This window comes from Gigantopelta aegis, unplaced genomic scaffold (assembly GCF_016097555.1).
Source record: "Gigantopelta aegis isolate Gae_Host unplaced genomic scaffold, Gae_host_genome ctg5179_pilon_pilon:::debris, whole genome shotgun sequence".
Classification (NCBI taxonomy): domain Eukaryota; kingdom Metazoa; phylum Mollusca; class Gastropoda; order Neomphalida; family Peltospiridae; genus Gigantopelta; species Gigantopelta aegis.
In genome coordinates, this window is record NW_024534267.1 from 1 (window position 1) to 22,478 (window position 22,478).

The following is a 22,478-nucleotide window of genomic DNA, read 5'->3' on the forward strand; positions in this document are numbered from 1 at the left end:
ACAAGGAAGGAAGGAAATGTTATATTTAACGACGCACTCAACACATGTTATTTACGTTTATATGGCGTCGGAATATTGCTGACAAATGCCATTTTAGTTAACATTTTGTTATGTATGTTGGTACACATTTAGTATATGGTTTTGTTTGTATTTACTGAATGTATTGAAACTCGATTTGATTTTAAGACATGCATATATTGATATCAAAACTAGGTGACACTCTATTTTCTAATAGGGGTGTGGGTGTGGTGGTGGTTGACTAGGAGCGAATGTCAGCAATTTGAAATGACTTGTGTGGTTCCTACAACCAATGTTCTTATAGAATTGTTGTTAAAAATATGCCCATATGAAATGAGCCTTTGTGTTGCTGTTCAGCATGTTCAATATGATAATAGCCGTCATTTATCAATATGTCTAATAAATGCCATTTTACTTTACACACACACACACACACACACACACACACACACACACATACAGACACACACACACACACACATACATACAGACACACACACACACACACACACACATACATACAGACACACACACACACACACACACACATACATACAGACACACACACACACACACACACACATACATACAGACACACACACACACACACACACACATACAGACACAGACACGCACACACACACACACACACACACACACACACACACACAGACTTCTTGTTCATGTGCATGGGGTAGTATTTCAGTAAAATAACTAAATATAGAACGCATTAAAGAGATCGTCTCAAAATTGTTGATGACTAAAACTGTGTATACGTTTGTGAAATGTGAAGACTATGCCTTGAATTAAATATCTACAAACATGTCAATTTACTACTATTGTATAAATTTATATTACTGCAAAGTCCAATAAGGGTGACCGACAGGTTAACACATGATGCCACAGTATAAATTTAAATTGCATCTCCATCTTGACAATGAAGATGCTACGATATTCTATATTTGTCACCAAGGATTCTCGAGGAAACTACCATTTACGCCCAGTGGCAACGTGTCACAATTCTGATAGGCTAAAGTTAATTATACAAATTGTATATAAGGGGTCAGTTTACGTGTAATTATTTATCACATATACCTGTAAAAACAACAATATATGTCATTTGCAAGTTTGAGTATGCATCTTTAAGAGACACCATACTTTTCGGATCAGAATATTTGAATGGCGTACTTCTTTCTGTTTAGTCATAACGTTCCTTTCAAGCTCTCTTTACTGGATTCATTGCAAATGCACCCCAATCGTAAATTAAGAACAAAATCAGTATTTACACAATTAACCTACCTTGTGAACAGTCTGGTTCTCTCCATCCTGTCTGACATCCTCCCACACATATCCCAGTCTTTTTGTCACACTGTGAATTACGTAGACAATGACGATCGGTGCACCGTCTCGTACAGCCAGAACCATAGGTTAGTTCTTCCTGACATTCTATAACACGGAATAAATATCAAATATGTTTTCAACCGCTATTTTATAAAGCAAGTTGTTACAATAGCGGCTTTCCATATTCATACAACAGTGGACGCTAGTGCGGTTGCTATTGCATTGAAGCGATAGTACATCCACATATGAAGATGGGGGTGGGTGATTTAAATTGAAATACCTTATTTATAATAATTATGTGACTCCAGGATTATATTCCCAGCGTGTTCAGTACAAACCACTTCAGGTGGAAATGTATTCAAAAGCGAATTTAATCATGTCAAAAAGCGAATTTAATCATGTCACAGCCACTCTAATATACTGAGTCAAATTACAAACAACCGTTTCATCTTGGCTAATTAGCAAATATGACAGAATAAAGTGTTAAATAAGGTATTTTTTATTGTATGACTGCCTGATGCGTGTAAAGACAGCATTAGGGATACGGCGCCATTGTTCCACTAATGAGGCACCAAGTTCCTGCAAAGTCTGTGGAGGGTTCCCGAGAGTGCGCAGGCGTCTTCCCAGCACATCCCAGACGTGTTCGATGGGATTCAGGTCGGGCGACCTTGAAGGCCGATCCATGACATTGATGCCCGCGTTCCTCAGGTAATCCCTTGTCTAGATGGCCGTGTGGGGTCTGGCGTTGTCATGCTGAAAGATCAGGCCTGGATCATGAGCTGCCATGAAGGGCACAAGTTCCTGATCGCAGTATGCAGCAGTGTTGAGGATGCGACGGATGACAAGAAGTTGAGAACGTCCATTTCCACAGAAAGCACACCAAACCATTACACTTCCGCTTTCCGAATCTGTCAACTTCACTGGCACAACACTGAGCATGACGTTCACCACGTCGTCTCCAAACCCTCTGCCTGTCATCGGCAAATCGCAGTGTGAATCTTAATTCATCGCTAAACACGACTTTGTTCCTTTCCATCGCAAGTGGCGTTGTGCCCAGAGTTGACGTTGACGTCGATGAAATTGGGTCAAAATGGGTCTAACATATGGGCGCCGTGCGTGGAGGTGAGCGGTTCGCAACCGATTTCGGATCGTTTGCGCGACACCCGACGTTGCGGAGGTGACGTAACACAATACACGGTCATCTGCCTTTGACGTCACACGTGGTCTACCTGGTCGTGGGCGATCAACTGTGGTGCCCGTTTGTTGTACTCGTGTCCGCAGATCATAAATTGCCCGTCGACTGCAACCCAACGCCCTTGCAACGTCAGCTACTGACGTTCCCGCGTTCAACATGCCGACGGCACGTTCACGCTGCACATTTGTGAATTGTGGCATCGAAACAGGTCGTAGCAAATATCGTTTTAATGTGTTTTTTCGTTGTGTCAGACTACTGTGAGCAAGTAACGATGAAAACACGTGTGCTATTATAGTCACGTGACCAGTGGCACGTGGAAAACCACTTCTGCCTCAGTGGTGCTGTGCAGTGCTATGGATCGGGTCACGTGGGCTGTGATGGGATTCAAACGGAGTGTAGCCATTGCCATTACAATATGTATTCCTGAAAAATACCTGCTTTCAACATTCATTGACTTTATTCAAATTTTAGATTGTGAAGTTTTTAATTTGACTCGGTATACATACTCACCTATTCATAAATGGAAATGAAGTTAAAATCTGACATTACAATGACCTCATTTGAATATGTATTGTGTTGTTCTCGTTTCAATTTTGCACGTTTCATATGTAAATAATTATCAAAAATGACACTCTCATCTAAAGTAATCACATTTAGGCCTATACTGTGTATTTAATAAATATTAAAATTAAAATCTATTGATTACCTGTCGTGCAGTCAGTACCCATCCATCCAGCCTGACATCCTCTAACACAATTACCGGTTATGTGATGACATGTCGAGTCTCCCTCACAGTGTCGAGCTGAACACTGTAGAGAACACGCGGAGCCGTATGTACCTCCACTACAGCCTGAAAGTGAATGTTGTGGTGATTTTGTGATTGTTCTTTTGTGAATAATGATACCAAAAGTAAAGTAAAAAAATCCGGCAAGAAAGCCAAAAGCAAATCAACGGCCGAGAAAAAGCGCCACGGCGGCAGCAGAGCCTGGTGAGGGGAGCATGGACATCACATCGGAGGCACTGGTGATGCCGGATGTACAGGTGCCTTGTCCTGTCGAACTTCGCCAGGTACGAGTACTGCTAGAGCTTATGTTAGTGTTCATGATACAATCGGAATGCATGTCTCTCAAGGGGTTCGGGAAAAATAAAATAATGGCCAGTACGTGGAAATACGACACTCTTTGTTAAAAAGGCAAATAATGGGTGGGGGTGGGGGCTGGACACTGAGTTGGGGTGGGGGTGGGGTGGGGGAGCAATATATGTTTGACGAAACAGATAATCCTAGTCAACGAGGAATTACTCACCAATAAGGGAGATAGGGTCGAACTTTCCGAATACAATTGTGAGTATTGATCGATAAACTATGGGTGGATGCATTCATCGTGTTTATGGGGGGCCTAGGTTTATGAGCAGAGCACCATTATATCAATGCTGCATCCCAGAAAAAGTGCAGGAGATGCTCAAATACGACAAGCAGGATTAAAACCAGACCAATTTCTACGAGATTGATTACTCATTTGTCACTTCCTTCGGGTATCAGTATTAATGACTTCCTTGACCCTTTGGAATGTTCAGTAAAATGCACATCATTTGACGAAGTGGTGGAACTGATTACAAAATTAGGTACAGGTACTAGGTTAGCAAAAATGGATTTTAAGTCTGCTTTCCGCTTATTACCAATTCATCCTGGTGATTTTGATTTGTTAGGTTTTCAGTTTAATGGGAAATATTACATACATAAAAGCTTGCCCGTGGGCTGTTCTATCTCCCGTTCATGGTTTGAAAAATTCTCAACATGTTTGCAATGGGCTATACAAGAAAAAACAGGCAAATTAACTCTTGCACATTATCTTGATGATTTTATTTGTGTCGGGTCCGCTAATACAAATGATTGTGAAGTACTTATGGATGGATTTAACAGTGTGTGTCAGGATTTAGGGGTACCCATAGCTGGAGAAAAAACTGTCAGCCCAAGCACCTCATTAGTCTTTTTAGGTCTGGTTATCGATACACAAAAAAGGGTGGTTATGATACCAATGTATAAGGTAACATAGTTGAAAGCATTGTTGTTGCTGTGCGTAGGGAAAAAGAAGGTTACATTAAAAGAATTACAAGCATTAGTGGGGGGCATTAAACTTTTGCAGTTGGACAGTGCCAAATGCGAGGGCATTTAACAGGCGATTTTATGACGCGACCTGTGGAGTTAGACAACCACACCACTTTATAAGGGTATCTGCTGGGATGCGAGAAGATATAGAAATGTGGCTAATTTTCCTGCAATCATTCAACGGGAAACATTACTTTCCCTGTACCCACTGGTCACATAACAACGTTATGCAGCTGTTTACAGATAGTGCAGGTAACAGCGAGTTGGGTTGTGGGGCTTATTTTCATGGGCACTGGGTGTTTTGTCCGTGGCCTTCACATTGGAGTCGACTCCCCATCATGCAAGAGGTTACATTTTTGGTGTTGGTACCTGTAGTCCTTGCTGTATAAATTTGGGGAAGTTTTGTCGTCAATATAAAACTTATCATGCACATTGATAATGAAGCATTGGTCACAGTAATTAACAAGGTTAAATGCAAGGTTTCTGGCGTTAGCGATTTTACGCAACACTTTTTGGTAAGGATATTGCTCGAGGGTTTCCGGAGGACCAAAACAACCAAAGACACGCGACTGCCAATTTCACTCCCCCTTTTGAAAACAAATAGTGGACATACTGCCCATTGTTTGTAGGGACACATATGAGACAAAGCTTTATCCAGCAGCATATACTTTGGCTTTCTTTGGATTTTTAAGGGTGGGTGAAATTACAGCAGGTAGTGTGACAAATGCAGGTCATTCGCTAAACAAACAGGATGTACTAGTAGATAACAAAACACAGACTATTCACCTAAGCATTCGTCATTCTAAGACTGACCAATGTGCCAAGGGAACAATGGTGGTGATACCGCAAAATAAAGGGGATATGTCAGTATTGCAGTGCACAAAGGAATATTTAGCAGTGCGACCAGTAATTGAGGGTGCTTTCTTTTGTTATTTTTGGGGGAAACCTCTCACCCGTTACTAATTTACAGCTGTACTGAAGAAGGCTCTGGAACACCTAGGCTTTAAAGGGCTTCAATAGACCTCTTTTGCATTCCTAATGCGCATGCGCGCGAAGAGTGACGTTTCTTGCCTAATTAGATGGAATCCAGGCTCAAAACAAATGGGGGGGGGGGGGGGGCATGATCGACAGTTGTGAGCGTCGTGGGTAGCTTTGTAGGAGCTGGGAATCTCTAGCGACTAACGTACATATTTCGTATCAGATGGTATAATGGTTTAAATTGGAATGGTTTAAGACCAAACGCAGAGAAACACTAACTTAGAAGAAGTCTCTGGAGCCGCCTGTCAAGGGTTTTAACAAAGCAAAATTAAAATATGTATACAATAAAATGAACTTAATTGGAATGTATTTGCTACTTTTAACAATTAGAATTATAGTTATATTCACGCAGATTCCTAGTGATGTTTAATTCTTCACATATATCAGTATTTAAATTTTAATAAAAATATGCCTCCCCTTCCACCTAAAAAAACTACAAAATCCCTACCTCACATAGACCTTTATCACAGGTATATTTTCACCTTATCGTTTCATTAAAAAAAAGACAGTCATATAACTACTAATCAATGCTACATGTCTTATCTACAAATTATTTATTTATTTATTTGTCTATTTTCTTTCTTTCTTTCTTTCTTTCTTTCTTTCTTTTATTTACTCTTCGCTATAATTTATATCGGACACATACAACTTTATTTGAAATATTTGGTATTTACGAAGTTTTAAATATATTTATTTATTTATTTTATTTTATTTACTTTTTACTTTTTATGTTTTTCTTGTATTTACTTTTCACTAGCATGTATATGAGGCACATACAACTTCAAGTCTGCCGAGCATAATACATTATGTTTATTCCTTATCTATCTGTCTATCTATCTATCTATCTATCTATCTATCTATCTATCTATCTATCTATCTATCTATATCTATATTTATATCTATATTTATATCTATATTGACGATACCGAAACACACGAGGGTAATAATCTCTTTATCTTATAATCTCAAACTTAACACAACGTATTTTTGTAAACTGTATATATCAGTTAACCATCGATCGATATATCAAAATAAACTAGCGCATGACGGGGTCTGTTTGGGTTTTTTTTTTCTTCTGAACGCTGGACAACTTTCAAAGTAAAGTTGCTACTGACGTGTTTTTGTTTCATGACTGTTGATGCATACGTCAATTCTGGAGTGTCACCGTAGTACGTTTGCTTAAATGTCAATAAACGTAGCGCCGATACCTTGATTAATTTACAGTTATCTAATCTGAAAGTATGTGATCAGAAAAATATTTATTTATTTATGTATTTATTTATTTATTTATTTTATTGGCCTAACTCTTCTTTTTCTTTCACAATTTTAATTATTTCGGTTTAAATTCAGGCTTGTCCGTCGTCCGAGGCATTATACTTCATATGTTCTAACATTCAAACGAAGGACCTTTTGACTGTGCATAATAAACTCAAGGAACCATCCTATTTCATATTATCAAGTTGTCGGCTAGTTTAATCTCTTATAAATAAGCCTTACATGTTTCTTAGGCTACATATTCTTGCTTCAAATATAAATATCTGTATATGCAATACAGTTACATTTCTGGCCATTCTCGGGTCGGAAGCAATCGAGAGGCCGGGGCGGGGGATTGTACCCCAACTTTTAACTACTTTGTATAAATCTGGTTTAAAACACACACACACACACACACACACACACACACGACTGTGTCCTTCCACTACAGATTGTGCCCCCACCCCCTATATCGTTCCTACGGGCCGGATTCTAATATTTTACAGTAGCTCAAATTTCATACGTATCATTTCATTTTTTCTTCAAAATACTGAACAAAATTTTAAATAATTGGCTAAAACGAAATCCCAACAAAAATCCAGAATGTAGTTATCCGTATGATGCTTTATAAATATTTAAATCACGTTAAATACGATAAATATCTGCATACATACATACACGCGTGCGTGCACGCACGCACACACACACACACACACACACACACACACACACACACACACACACACACACATCATCTCAGCCTATATCCGACATTTATTGTATACGAATCAGAACCGATGGCGTAAACAACAAAATAAATGTTTTTTCGTGATAAGCAATAATACGAAAACGTCTCCAATAAGTATTTGTTGAATGTTTACAGAAGTTTTGGTTTCTATTGAAACAATAATTAATAATATAGCTAAATCACGTTCCTATTGTGTGGCCTCCCATTGTCAATTCCCCCCCCCCCCCCCCCCAATTTGTAGACAGTGCTATTTTTACGAGATCTCGCGTCAGTTCACGACTAGCGTCCATCAGTTATCCCACTACGCGCACATTCGCAGTGGAATGTGACAGAGGTCTATTCAAATCCCCTTTTTTCCGAATAGGGGGCTGCAACAACGGCGGCGATTCATGGGTTATCAGAGGAGGAAATTCAGGTGGCAGGGAGGTGCAAGTCCTCCTCATTTAAATCTTACGTAAGAATTCCTGTCTACCTGTGTAGAATGCTATTATAAGATATTAAATTTAATTAATGTGATTATCAACTTTTTAGATAAATGCTCCATTTGTTACGTCGGCTCCTCTCTGGTATGAAGAGCTTTTGTCAGCGCAAAGCAACGACCAGGCGGCATGAACCTAGGCCTAGCTAGGATAGGATGTGTTTTTTGGTGGCAGGGAAAAGGCGGAATGCGCTGGAGAGAGGTTTCGAGAAGGGTGACGTTTTTGCTATCTTGGGAAGCACCACCTCAATTCTTGTTATTGCACTGCGGGGGGAATGATATGGGAAACATGTCAGCAGGAGATTTGCGCTTTAACATTTTGGAGACAATACGTCTTCAAGCAGAACAGCTTCCATCTGCTCGGCTGGTGTGGTCCCAGATGCTCCCCAGATTAGCTTGGAAACACACTGGTATTGAGAAGGTAAGGGAGAGTGCCAGGAGGAGAATTAATAGCGCAGCAGCTAAAGCCGTCCTCACGCAGGGTGGGTGCTACGTCAAATACCCTGACATCAAAATAGACCAGCCAGCCCTATTCATCCCTCACCCAGACGGCGACCACTTGTCACCCTGGGGCATGGACACATTTTTAAATAACATGCAAGGAGCATTCGAGACGTTCATCACATCAAATGAGTGTGTCTACCCTGGTCAGTGGTAGAAACAGAGCTGGGAAGGGTAGTAAAAATTAAGTGGTCACGGCAGATCAAGATTGGTCCTGGGTAGGTTCCGCACACAATGTTGTGGCGGTGGGCTTCAGGATGTTCAATCCTTCGCCCATTTGGCATAGGCCGCTACACAGGATCAATCTGGAACATTTATGGAGGAGAAGTATGCTCGGCTGCTGTTCTCAGGGCTGGGCAGCTCTCCCTAACTTGATTATACTGTGCGCTTCAGATGGTAGCGGAATATTATATATTAACGTGATGGGCCGCTGTTCGCAGGGCCTTTCAACTCTTGATTATATAGGCAAGGGGCCGCTGTTCGTGGCCAATCTTAAGCCAATACCGGGAGAGGGGGAAAAATAAATGTGTAAATTATGATCAGTGTTAATTATTATATTTAGTGTAGTCTATTTAGTTAATTTTGATTTCGGTGGTGTCTAGAATAATAATATCTTGTTAGCTGGAACATAGCATGATCATTTGAATACAAGACAGCCATCAAACTGTTCGCCCCCCCCCCCCCCCCCCCCTACAATAAAGTGTATTTGCGGCAGGTCACTGAACCGTGCAGTTCAGTACCTTCATTTGTTCTTTGTAGTTTTTGCATCTTCGTAAGGTGCTGATTGAGAAAGCGAGGAGTGTAAACTCTGTACTCTTTAACATTTTGGAACAGTCAAGATGGCTGCCAAAACACAGAACTGACAGTATCTCTGATACTTGCAATCACCTATGGCAAAACTGATGTCTATGACTGGGTTTTAGGGACAAAGACATAATTATTTTACCCTTTCTGTCAGTTTCCCCTGACTCTGTCTTCTGAGCAATCCACACCATCGGCTACCTGTCTCAACTTCCTCCACGGGTGCAGTCTCTGTGTATTTCACTGCACCCACTTAACATCCTCGTCATCTGCCGCTAATAAAGCTGGTCTGACCCACGGCACTAACTAACGACCGCCGGTAGTATGGGTGCATAGTAGGTGGTTACAAGTGCCTCTTAACAATGCTAGAAGTAACCACTGAACACTTCCCGAAGTGGTCAGACTAAGCCCAAAGCTAACAGCTGATGGTGAATGGCAGGTGTGTGGCACAGATATCCACAAGAGACAAGCATCTGTCGCGTTTGGAGAGACATGGACTGGGATGTGGAGGTGGACAGCGAAAAAAGATAGGAGAAATTGTCAAATCGGGAAGAAATGAGATGGAATTCAAAGGATAGAAAGGAAAGGAGGAAGTGGGATAAAGAAATCATTTTGAACTACTCCCAGCTAATGAAGTCGCTGCAACGTCATTTAAATCCAAGATGGCCGCTCCTAAAGCAGCAATTGTTCTATATGGAAATTGCAATTAATCAATTAATTGCAACTAAGTTAGATTTTTTAATTAGTGATAGGCTTGTAGGGGCCAAGGAATTCATTAATAACAACCTTCTGCTGAGATATTTGCATAATCATTTAAATCCGAGATAGCCACAAACATGTTCGCCAAGACTACAAATGATAATATTCTACAATGTATTTCACTCGGACAATACATTTTACTGCAAATGCAGTGTTGTAGAGCGCAAGGAATTGAATTATTATATTCACTTTCTAATACAGAGATATTTGATCATTTCTTGAATCTAGCATGACTACCATATAGCTGCATAAACATGTTGTATGTATTGTATCAACTATCTTTTAATCAATCTTTGGTAACATTATATAAAATACTATTGGGTACGTGGACATCTTGGGCCGAACGCCAAATGAGATATCTTTGGCATTACTCGACCCAACATATTCTTGAGACATGCCTAGCAAAATAATAAAATATTTCTACTATTAAACTTACATATTAAATATATTTTCTTGTTTAGAATATCAGTGTCTGTTTCTGGTCGTCTTAATAAGACAAAACTGGATCCTGTCTTCAAATAATTTCGTACATACGAAAAAAATTATATTTTAGGAAATAAAATGAAATTTAACCTAGTAAAAATATAAGAACGATCAGAATCACGTTTACTATACAGGCAGTAATATTTTCTGCAGAAAAATATATTTGATATGTAATTACAATCGTTAAAAAGGCTACGTTAGTCAACAACATATTAAAAGTTGCAGCAAACTCAGGAATGTCCCTTTAACTGCCATATAGAATAAAGATATTAAACGCCACTGTGTTATGTTTGATTAAATGATTAAACGTTTGTTTTATTTAACACGAGAGCACATTAATTAATTAAGCATCGCCTATTGGATGTCAAACATTTGGTAATTGTTATATAATCTTAAGAGAGGATATACACCTGCGTACGTGTTGAAATGTGTTTCTATGTATGTATGTATATATCTCTCTCTCTCTCTCTCTCTCTCTCTCTCTCTCTCTCTCTCTCTCTCTCTCTCTCTCTCTCTCTCTCTCTCTCTCTGTGTGTGTGTGTGTGTGTGTGTGTCATTTTTAGAATTTGGACATCTTGGGCTGGTGTATGTCCAAGATGTCCCACAAAAGAAGCAAGCAGGTAACAGACATTCGACCTGTTCTTATGAAAAAGCATGATAAAAATTGAAATATTTTATGAGAAACTGGAAGGCAAATTAGAGAAAGGTCACTTAATGATAATTATGTCGTGGAGTTTTAGTGAATATCCTACATTACAGCATGTCATGTAGTTCAGTGTATCATAAGCTTTGAATTGAGATGTAATACATGCCACTGACGTATGTGTGGGTATTTTTAAATGGTTTAATTCTATTAAATGTTTATAATAACAGACGGATATGTTTGCGTAGGTACTTCTAGTGATACTTCGAACCAACCTCCCTCGGCAGTGGCAACAAAGTTGTGATACAACGATTCGTATAAAAGTATGCATAATTACCCTCACCACATAATTTAGTTTACGCATGCTAGCGATCAAACTTCATGATGTAATGACAAACTGAAAGCAACAGGCATTAAAGTTAACTTGTACCTGTAATATTCATATATATGCAGACAAAATTCGTTACCTTGTGCACAGTCAACTCCGATCCAGCCAGCTGTACACCCCCCAGCATCACAGACTCCTGTCTGTATATTACAGGATGAAGATGACACACAGTGACGTTGATTACAGAGTTTCGCACAATTTGGTCCATAGTTGTCGCCACTCGAACATGCTGTAAAGGCAGAAATTATACATCTGGACACGTTCATATATTATATCTTTGACTAAGAAGAACGGGTTATGTCCTCTCTCTGTGAATATAAGTGGTCACTTGTTCCAATTAATTTTTTCATTTTATGTATGTGCCGTATATTTTTTTAAATTAATTTTATTGTGTGTGTTGTGTGTGTACTTTGATGAGGTGAGATGTGGTCCAATGTAGTGTAGTGTAGTGTAGTGTGGTGCGGTGAGGTGTGATGTAATGTAATGTAGTCTAGTGTAATATATATAGTGTGGTGATGTGTGGTGTAAATAAGGGTAGTGTAAAGTAATATGATGTAATGTAGTGTAGTATGGTCTTATGCAATGTAATAATATTAACTATAGTGCTGTCGGAAATAGAATAAAAATTAGTTTCGTCGATTATTTCTTACATATTAAAGAGATAAGTAAATATTTTGTAAATATCTATTTAGTTATAGTCTACCAAATTTAGCATTTACTTGTTTTGGCTCTCATTGATGTAGAATGTGGTGTTTACTCTTGAAATTAAAAGAAATATGTCAGTAAACAGGTGATTTGTGCACTTTATTGGAACAGACTATAAACATTTTGTCAACATATGTCAATTTCATTGCTGTTGAGGGACCGTTTCTGATGATGGTTTACCCCTATTCCTCTCCAAAAAAGAAATGTTTGTAAACATCTATAAGTAACTTTTGAGCAAAACTGTCAAGAACCATTTTGTGTTTGTGATCTATTATACCGGTATTAAAGGTGGTATCTCAAAGTTGCATAATGACAGCTATTGCAAATAATGCTTTTATTAAATTTTGCTTTAACATTTAAAGACTACACCTTTAACTATATGCCCATAAATGATTATAGGAAATGATTTTATCTACTAGTAGAAAATACATTTTTATTGGAGAATCTTTATCACAAACAGATGCTCACATATGACTTCTGATATAGCACCTTTAAGTGGTTGCACGATTGTATAAATTTCTACTGTACTTGTATTGAATTTATATTCACTAAATACGCTGGTCATAATTAATAATTTATGCTGCAATTCAAGATAATAAGTTAACTTGCAGTTTTAAATTAAAAGTTTGTTTAAGGTAATGAAATTGACACAAATGGATCAAAATGTGTTATAGTCTGTTCTAATAAAGGTCACAAATCTGCTGTTTACTGACATTTTAATTTTAATTTCAAAAGTAAACACCACCTTGTACATCAATGAGAGCCCAAACAAGTAAATGCTAAATTAGGTAGAGTATCATTAAATAAGTATTTACAAAATATGTACTTGTCAGTTTAATATGAAAGAAATAATTGACAAAAATAAAGGCGAGCGCATGTGAGATAAATTAAACACCCTTTATATTTTCATTCGTATGTGTGTGCGTGTGAGTCTCTCTGTCTCTCTTACACACACACACACACACACACACACACACACACACACACACACGAAGAGGGAATGAATGAATGAATGAATGAATGTTTAACGACACCCCAGCACGAAAAATACATCGGCTATTGGGTGTCAAACTATGGTAATGCAAATAAATAAAGTGATGATCAACATCAATATAAAAATTCAAGACTTAAACAAAAACAGTGTAAAGAACTGTGCAAAAACACAAATATCACAGAATTTTACTAAAAACTTAAATTTTGTGCTGTATTGGCCATTCTCAAAGAGAATGTTACACCCCTGCACCACGGTGAGGTTACAGCACACGCAGGGGCACACGAAGAGGGAGAGAGGGAGAGAGAGAGATAGAGATGTGTGTGTGTGTGTGCCCACGGCGTTTGGTTCCTGGTGTATTGGTGATTACTACCCCCCCTCTCTCTCTCTCTCTCTCTCTCTCTCTCTCTCTCTCTCTCTCTCTCTCTCTCTCTGTGTGTGTGTATATATATATATATATTTTGTTATTAATCGACAATATAGCGTACAACATCACTCGTTCCATCGCGTTATGGTATAAAGCAATTGCGTCACATTGTTTGGAGGTGCCCACTCCTCTTGGAAAGTATTCAATTAAATAATAAACAAGAAGGAAAATGGCAGTGAGGTCAGCGAATTTTACAGGCTTTTTTCTCCAAGAGATCCCAGCGAAGTCGATAGAGGTGTCATTAGGTGATATCGTTTTCACCTATTTTCAACTGTTTATCTCTACATATATATTTATGTGTACTTTGTTCTAGTCTGTACTGCCTGGCACCAAAAGCTTCACAGTCTGAATCAAGATTATATGGTGGTCTCGCCCCTTTGATGTTACCCAGTATTATGTCTAATACATGAGTTTTCATGCACCACGTTTATACCATATTAGCCGAAAATGGTCCATCTGCTAATGGACAAAACCGAGTCTGACCACTAAGATGAACGTTAGGTGCTAAGCTCTTCCTAACTACAAGTCCACTGAAACCATTATTCTTTAAAAATAAGGACATGCACAGGATGCCAGTACTTCAACATAATACTGCTGAACGCAGCCTTGGTTCTGTATGTCTCGTTATATCATCCATATTTACAGTTGTGTTGAGTTGGTAACAATACTTGTATCACAGGTATGACAATTGTAAGTCTGACCACCTTCCTCCAGTCTCACTTTGTTGGCTTCCTCTAAAATAATTTGTTTATGCTTCTAACCTTCAACTTTACTTATCTTATTGTGTCCCTATCCTTGTACAGAGCCGTACCAATCCAAAAGTAAATGGGGGTGGGTAAAAAGAATCGGGCAACATGTACAAGGTTTCTGCCAGAGGGTACGAATGGTAAAATTGCGTACCCTGAAATCTTAAAAATTAATGGATATATATTTTTTAATGTTATAGTAGAAAAGGTATAAAACACAGCATTCAATTTCAAACGATTTTAAAGCCATAACTACCTAGTAGGGGCAGTTATGATCTGTTTTGTTTTCATTGCGTATCCTCACATTATTTTATGGCAGAAATTCCGAGGTAGACTAAAAAGGGTTCTTTTAACCTAAACATGGTACTTGGTTTTGGTACGTTTAGTGTTTGCAACAACCGTAACTATTTGCATAGCCTTGAAAGTATTAATAGCCAATACAAATGAATGGATGGTGTGAAATGCGTCATGTATGTTAATTATGTATTTGAAAATGTCCTCTTGTTACACATTGTAATGTGTCTGAGTGTTGTTTAATAAATCTTGTACAAAACAAAACATCTAATTTCGAGCTTCCTTCCCATTTCTGAAAATATATACTTCTATTAAAACTTATGTGGCTTCATATACGAAAAAATATCCATAGTACTGCTACGTTGTAATATAAATTACATTCCACGCTACTGTCAAATTTTAAGTTTTAATCAAATGTAGCCTACTTTTATTCATTCAAAACCGCTAAAGAATGTTTGCACATTTAGGTCCGTAAAAATAGTGTTAAATCATTTATCTTAATAACTAAATACACATTATTTATTTAAATACAATTTATAAACGTATAAGTAATTCAACATAACACACAGCAAAAACAGACATCATTACAATAACATTGTTTGTACTTAGTTTTACTTTTTTAAACTTTATACTAATACAAACTTTTATTCTTATTTTTGTTTTAAATATTCGATCGCAAATGTTTAAAATGTGCGTGCGATAGGGGTCCTATAGTATATTACAGGCTCTCAAAGGTTGACGACGATATAGGTTACTGACGTAATCAGGTTACGGGACGATAAATATAAATTTACGTCTGTAGTAAAGTTAGCACACCTCGTAAACTTGGGGACTTTTGACATGTTATTAATATAGATATTCTGCAACTATGCTGAAACATTCAGCTCTGTACTATTTATTTCCGGGTTAAATACTAATTGTGACCTGGACTATTGAGATTCCTAACTATAAGTCGGTACTGTCTGTGTTCAGTCGACTTCCTTCCAGCCTACACCATGGCAGGTATATTGCCATTAACAAGACACATTTTACATCATCAATACATGTAGTACTTACAAATAAAAATATTAAGTTGTTAAATACCCTGCGTGCAGTCGACTCCCTGGTAACCTGGGCGACATCCACCATTTCCACAATTTCCTGTCTGTACATCACAGGATGCAGACGAAGATGCACATTTACGTTGGTTACAGTTCATGTCACAGTTAGCTCCGTATTTGACATTCGGCGTGCATGCTGGAAAAGAAAGAAGCGCTAATAAGGATACACATGATAGATGTAATATTTTTTAAACAGAGACTTTATGACAGTTTACAGCAGCAGTGGTTAGCTGATATAAATATGTCTGTCTCATGCTATTATTACAAACAGTATAAATCTCTTTTGAATATCGAACGGTACTTGCAACTTAACTTTGCGGTACATGTCAAAAGGGCCCTGTCGAAGTTTAGATGCAATAATTTGGATTAGCTGTAGTCCCTGGCACATTTAACAATATAACCTATGAACAAAGATGGTGCCCTTTTTGTAGAAATAATGATGAGATTTGTTTATTGAAGACCAACTACGTGTATTACTCGAGTGTAAAACATATACGGACTTAAAGGGACATTCCTGAGTTTGGTACATTGTAAGATGTTTCCGACTAATAAACTATTTCTACGATTAAACTTACATATTAAATATATTTTCTTGTTTAGAATATTAATGTCTGTATATTCAATGTGTTTCTGGTCGTCTTAATATTTATAAGAAGCCAAAACTGGATTTTGTCTTCAAATAGTTTCGTACGTACGAAAAAACAATATTTTAGGAAATAAAATAAAATTTAACCTAGTACAAATATTAGAACGATCAGAAACACGTTTAATATACAGCCACTAATATTTTATGCAGACAAATATATTTGATAAATAATTACAGTCGTCAAAAAGTATCTGTTAGTCGATAACATCTTAAAAATTGCAGCAAACTCAGGAATGTCCCTTTAAGAAAAAAGTTTATTTTTTAATTTACAACATATATTCGCATTTACCACCTTCGATTATTTTTGTGAAGCTGATGTCATCTACAAATGAACTATTGCTGTACAATTTGTCATTGCTTTTATATCAGGTATCTGTAATAAGAAAGCTAAGTGATGATGTTTTGTAAGTTAACCACTTGCAGGCGACAAAATATATATGTTTTTTTTTGTTTTGTATTTTGGGCCTGTGGCCTTAATATTGAATAAACTTGTTGTTGTTGTAATACTTTTTCTGTTTTGACAGTGATTAATGATTGCATGTCATCACAGTTTTACTTCTACCAGTTAGTTCTGTTCTGTATTAGTTTACTAGTAAACTAGTCTGAAAGTGACAGTCCTCTTTGTGGCGATGCATGAAAGATGTAATTTCCAAAATAAAATATCTCCTCGGGAGTGGCTGTCTTCTTATAGACGAGGCATTAGACAGATTCATGGAATCATCCAATATTTTGCCAAATGCCCATTCAACTGTGTATTATGCAGATATACGGCCTTGTTCACTTATTACGGTTTTGTCATTCATATTCATATAACCAATGCATATAATTTTTATAAAGGAGTCAAATGTTGATCGTATTATTTTGTAGTGTGTATAAACCTACGGTAAATATAAAGTAATGATAGGTTAAAGAATTGAGCTCAATAAAAAGTTCCAAGCAGTCATGTGTTGACCTGGCATAGCTAAGACCGTGTTTCGCTGTTTTGGAATACTTTGTGTTTTAGAGTACAAATGACTTAGTACTGCCCATTCATCTGCACAGTTGTTGTTTTAGAAGTCAATATAGTTCGTAAGTGTTCATCTTAACATTTCTATGAGGCACACATTTATGTGCTAATTAGCCACTACACCAGTCATATACGACAATAAATTATATAATTGGTCCACTGGTGAATCTAACTTACCCATAACCAAAACTTCACAGAAATCCATGGCCGTTGAACCATCACAATGAAAATCACCACATGTCCCACGGTTATCTGTGGCTTGGTAGAGTGTCACGTACCTGCCAATCATGTCACAGTTTCTAGTTGGTACATCCGAGATGTCAGACCCATCCATGTTACCTGTGATTTGTTCACCACATGGCTGTCCATTATTAAACTGCTGTGGTAAAATAGACGTGTACACCTGAATTCCATTTCGTCTCCATATCCCTGAAAAAGAGTACACAGTTTTCTTTCTTTCTTTCTTACTTTTTTTTTTTTTTTTTTTTTTTTTTGCATTTCAATATTTCAGTTGGTGGTTAAATGGTGTTCACGTTACAGAGGCATCTAGTGCATCATATAGATATTTATTACCCATATGGGCTCGAATATACGAGATAATATTTTTCTATCTTTGCAGTGTATATTGCTTCTACAGCCACTGATTGGCTGGCTTAAAAATCACAATATTTGGTTGGTTGCTTGTCACGGCCGGAACATCACTTTCATTCATATAATGTTTCCATTGATGATTAAGATTACACATACGTTGTACGATCTACAAAGACTCATTTGTTTCATGTTTTAATATTTATTTGTTTAATGATTTGTCTATTTTATATTTATATCATATGTTCAGTGGCTTTTGTATAGACAGAACACAGTATATGTTAAAAGTGGGTGGCCCCGCGTAGTGTATGGTTCTGGTCGATTTTACCACCTGCGAATTTCACTCCAAAACATGTACTGTTCCATTCGTTAATAAGTTTTGCTGTCAGTGAATCAATAAAAATCACCAGATGTCCCTTGTAGGGATGTTAACAACACATTTTGGTCTTCAGTCGAGACTTTACTTTCAGAGCAATCAAATTCAGGAAAAGCTGATGTACCACAGAATGAGTCTGCAGTTCAACAGGTGCACACTATTTGCATCACAGGACTAATAACACTTGGGTGGTTGTATTAAATCACATCGATCGGGTGGGATTTAGCTCAGTCGGTTGAGCGCTCGCCTGAGGTGCTTGCGTCCCAGTCTCAAACTACCCCGATAGATCCGTTAACTGATTTTTTTTCCGTTCGAATCAGTGCACCACAACTGGTCAAAGGCCGTGGCATGTGCTTTCCTGTCTGTGGGAAAGTGCATATAAAAGACCCCTTGCTGCCAATCGAAAAGAGTAGCCCATGAAGTGGCGACAGCAGGTTTCCTCTCTCAATATCTGTGTGGTCCTAAACCATATGTCTGACGCCATATAACCGCCAATCTGAGAAGGAATGAAGTAGTAGGGACACATACGAGACAAAACTATTTGCAGCTGCATATACACGATTCCAAAACTGACCATCGGGGCAAAGGCATAACGATAGTCATACCACAAAATAAAGGGATGATATCTGCGTTGCAAAAAACAAAACATTACTGCAGCTGGGGATGCTTTCTTTTGTCATTTCGGGGGGAACCTCTCACCCGCTACCAGTACACAGGAGTACTGAAGAAAGCTCTGGAACGATTAGATTTAAAGGGTTTGCAGTTCAAATCCGAGTCCGACGAAACCCCGAAAAGGACGAAAATGGACCGATGAAACACCGAAACGGACCGACATGGGACTAAAATGGGACAGGTACAGACCGAAATGCGACCGCAACAGATCAAAATGGGCCATAATAACACTGAAATGAGACTTTAAAAATCATAACGGAGTTGATAGTACAGCTTAATTTTACCCAGAACTGTAATTCCATACTATGCAGTTACTGTATTGTAGTACATTAATATTATGCAAACAATTAACATTGCATAACTTAGATTGCATATTTCAGAAGTTTTGACAGCTTTGACAAGTACGCACACAATAAATGCACACAGTAGACATGAGTTTGCGTATTGGTAGGACATGTGTTGAAGCCCAAAATATCCCAACTGCCCAAGATGTCCCAATTGGTATTGGTAGGACATGTCGAGGGGTTAGTGTCAGAACCACTTATCTCCTTTCCACTTCATTCTGAGAAAACTGCACTGAAAACTTTGAAATACACTTAAAACTCGGGAACTTAACTGTTGCTAAATATTTTGCTTTTAGATGCTAGCAGTTATTTGTTTTAGTAAAAAACAAAAGTTTTGTTTGCTAATAATAATAGATAATGATGTAATTAGATGAAGAAACATTTAATTTCTTCTGGCTCCTGGAACTTGAACACACACAGCTCCGACCAGCATGCCAGAGCAAGCTATTGCATAAACAGTTCTTCTTACAGCCCAGCATGTGACAGATTGTGTGAAATCTCAAGTCAAGAATAATGTTATCTTGCAGTGAGTCCACGTAGCATACAGTCAACTTTCAATTTCGCAGCAGCTCTGAGACACCTAATTGGGTCTGTGTTGTTAATACTTTGAAAATGTACTAGAGGCAGGAAGTAATTGTAAACAATAACAAATTATCTCTGGATGGCAGACACTGGCAAGTGTCATGGGTGTTTCCAGCTGTGTGCACAGTACACTGAGATGGTGAATCCGGCTCCCTGGTATTGTAGCAGGTTGCTAGAAGCACTTAACAACTTTAGAAAAACACTTTGGTAAACAAAGCAAAGCCTTAAAACCATTCATAACAGATATATTTGTTACACTAATTATTACATGAAATGTAAGCTATCATACCAGTTATAACAGATATATTCATTACACTAATTAAATACGAAATGTAAGCTATCAGAGTAAACTGCACCACATCTGTAGTGTTGAGATACTGACTGAATTAATCATGTTAATTCAACAGTTAAGATAGGTTAATACGTTTAATGATTTTTAATACACAGTAATTTAACAAAACAAAATGAATACAGTGCCAGTAACTATATTCGGCATTTTTCCTTAAACGCTTTCATTCGTTGTAAAGTGTATACGTTTTAACATGTTCTAAAACAAATGTTCTTTAACTTAATGATTTAAACAGCAATTTAGAGAGAATAAAATGACAAATATATTTACAATCAACGTGTAATGATTTCTAGCAGAATGCGCATTTTCATAGGTTTTACAAAAATGCACAAAAAATTCATCGTGTGCAAGATGTTAACATGTAACATGGGTCAGATGTTACTGAAACGATGTTTAGAAGTTATCTGTGCAGTCGGAGTTGCCGGTGTTGTGGTGTTAGATGACACCTTCGTCTGGCACGATTCCTACCTCATATACGGTTGGTCTCTCTTTTTTAGTTGTCAATCGTTCCCATACGGAACGGGGGTAGTTTATAATGATCCATGTGCTGTAACGGTCCCCAGTCTAAGATGGTGCTTGGGGACCATGGATGCCCTGGCAACGGCCGTTCTGGAAGCATGGCCTTGTTCTCTGCGGTTGCGTGGCTCCTATTGTATCCATACAGAGGCCAGGCAGCGAACACCCTCTATACTGTCGGTGTTCATGTTGCACGTGCAGACAACGCAGTGCATATGCACGTGGCTGCGTTTTTGCGAAATCACTGGCTTTATTGTACCCTCGAATATATGTGTTGGGACATGCAATGACCTTATATTCACAAAGCATGAACCGTTAGGAAACATAAAATCGGAGTTATAACCCATTTGTACCCTTTTGCGTTTCTTTTTTTGAAGAGTATATATATATATATATATATATATATATATATATATATATATATATGCGCCGTTAAGGTTTGTTGATTAGTTGGATATTGGCATGGATGGGAAAGAAATATTTAATGGCAAGCCAGCACATGGTATTTGTAAACCATGGTTATCATATGTCCTGTTTTGAGGTATGTCGACACTTGGTCTGTAAAATGCAAAAGGAAAGTTGTTACTAGCATAGTGGCTGCTCCACCAAAACAGCGACAAGGTATCATTCATATGCACTTCCCCATTGACAGGATAGTACATACCATAATCTTGAATGTATCAGTCCTGGGCCCTGTTTGAAGTAAGATAACAGCCGATGGGTCCACTAAGGGCAATCAGTCATATATCCCATCGCATCTACCTGTATCACTGTATCACTGAACTATACTGACATAGGTGGTGCACTGTACGCGTGTACAGGAATGAACTACTCTACTAGTCTTATCATATATAAATTGCAAATACATTACGGTAACTGTAGATTACAAATAAGACACATTTTCAGGTATAGTTTCATGTTTTGATTGTCAATGTTTTGAAAACATTTAATGTGTTCATTGAATAAAGAGTGTTGATTAAAATATATATGATGATATAATAATGATAACTGTGAATGCTATTCAATTACAATGAGACCAGGACTGGTGTAAACAATATCTAAATACAGTTTAATGCATTTGTCATCAGCATTGATCTGGTGCGTAATTAGTATAATGTTTGTCTAATGCGCTCGAAGAATGATATACATGTCCACACATATATTGTATTTAAACATACTATAGCAGTAACCACTTTGTTATAATGACCATAGATCCCTCATCATTGGAGCATCTGAAATATTACAATTATTCCAGTTAATGTATAATATCTAGATATTTTAGCCCAGAAAATATGAATGTGCATAATTTCAATTACTACAATTAATTTATTATTTGTATGCTATTTATTTTTGTCATTTACATAAATGGGTCCTTTTCTAAC

At 37.7% G+C, this 22,478-nt stretch overlaps 1 protein-coding gene across 1 annotated transcript; it reads right to left on the bottom strand.

Annotated features, from left to right (window-relative positions):
• Nucleotides 1-10,522: 10,522 nt before the first annotated feature.
• On the bottom strand, nucleotides 10,523-18,354 carry LOC121366279 (multiple epidermal growth factor-like domains protein 10). Its single transcript, XM_041490781.1, has 4 exons — nucleotides 17,847-18,354; nucleotides 16,001-16,153; nucleotides 11,834-11,983; nucleotides 10,523-10,638 (listed from the first exon to the last, which is right to left on the bottom strand). The coding sequence occupies exons 1-4, from the start codon at nucleotides 18,001-18,003 to the stop codon at nucleotides 10,523-10,525; spliced, it is 576 nt and encodes a 191-aa protein (XP_041346715.1). The 5' UTR covers nucleotides 18,004-18,354.
• Between the last annotated feature and the right edge of the window lie 4,124 nt (nucleotides 18,355-22,478).

What these genes read in the sequence shown, in the direction of transcription:
- LOC121366279 (XM_041490781.1), bottom strand. Translation starts at nt 18,003, where the DNA reads ATGGATGGGTCTGACATCTCGGATGTACCAACTAGAAACTGTGACATG. An exon ending in CTGTGAAGTTTTGGTTATGG is followed by an intron (nt 16,154 to 17,846) that starts GTAAGTTAGATT and finishes TTTCTTTTCCAG; the next exon opens with CATGCACGCCGAATGTCAAA. An exon ending in CGGAGTTGACTGTGCACAAG is followed by an intron (nt 10,639 to 11,833) that starts GTAACGAATTTT and finishes TTATTTTGCTAG; the next exon opens with GCATGTCTCAAGAATATGTT.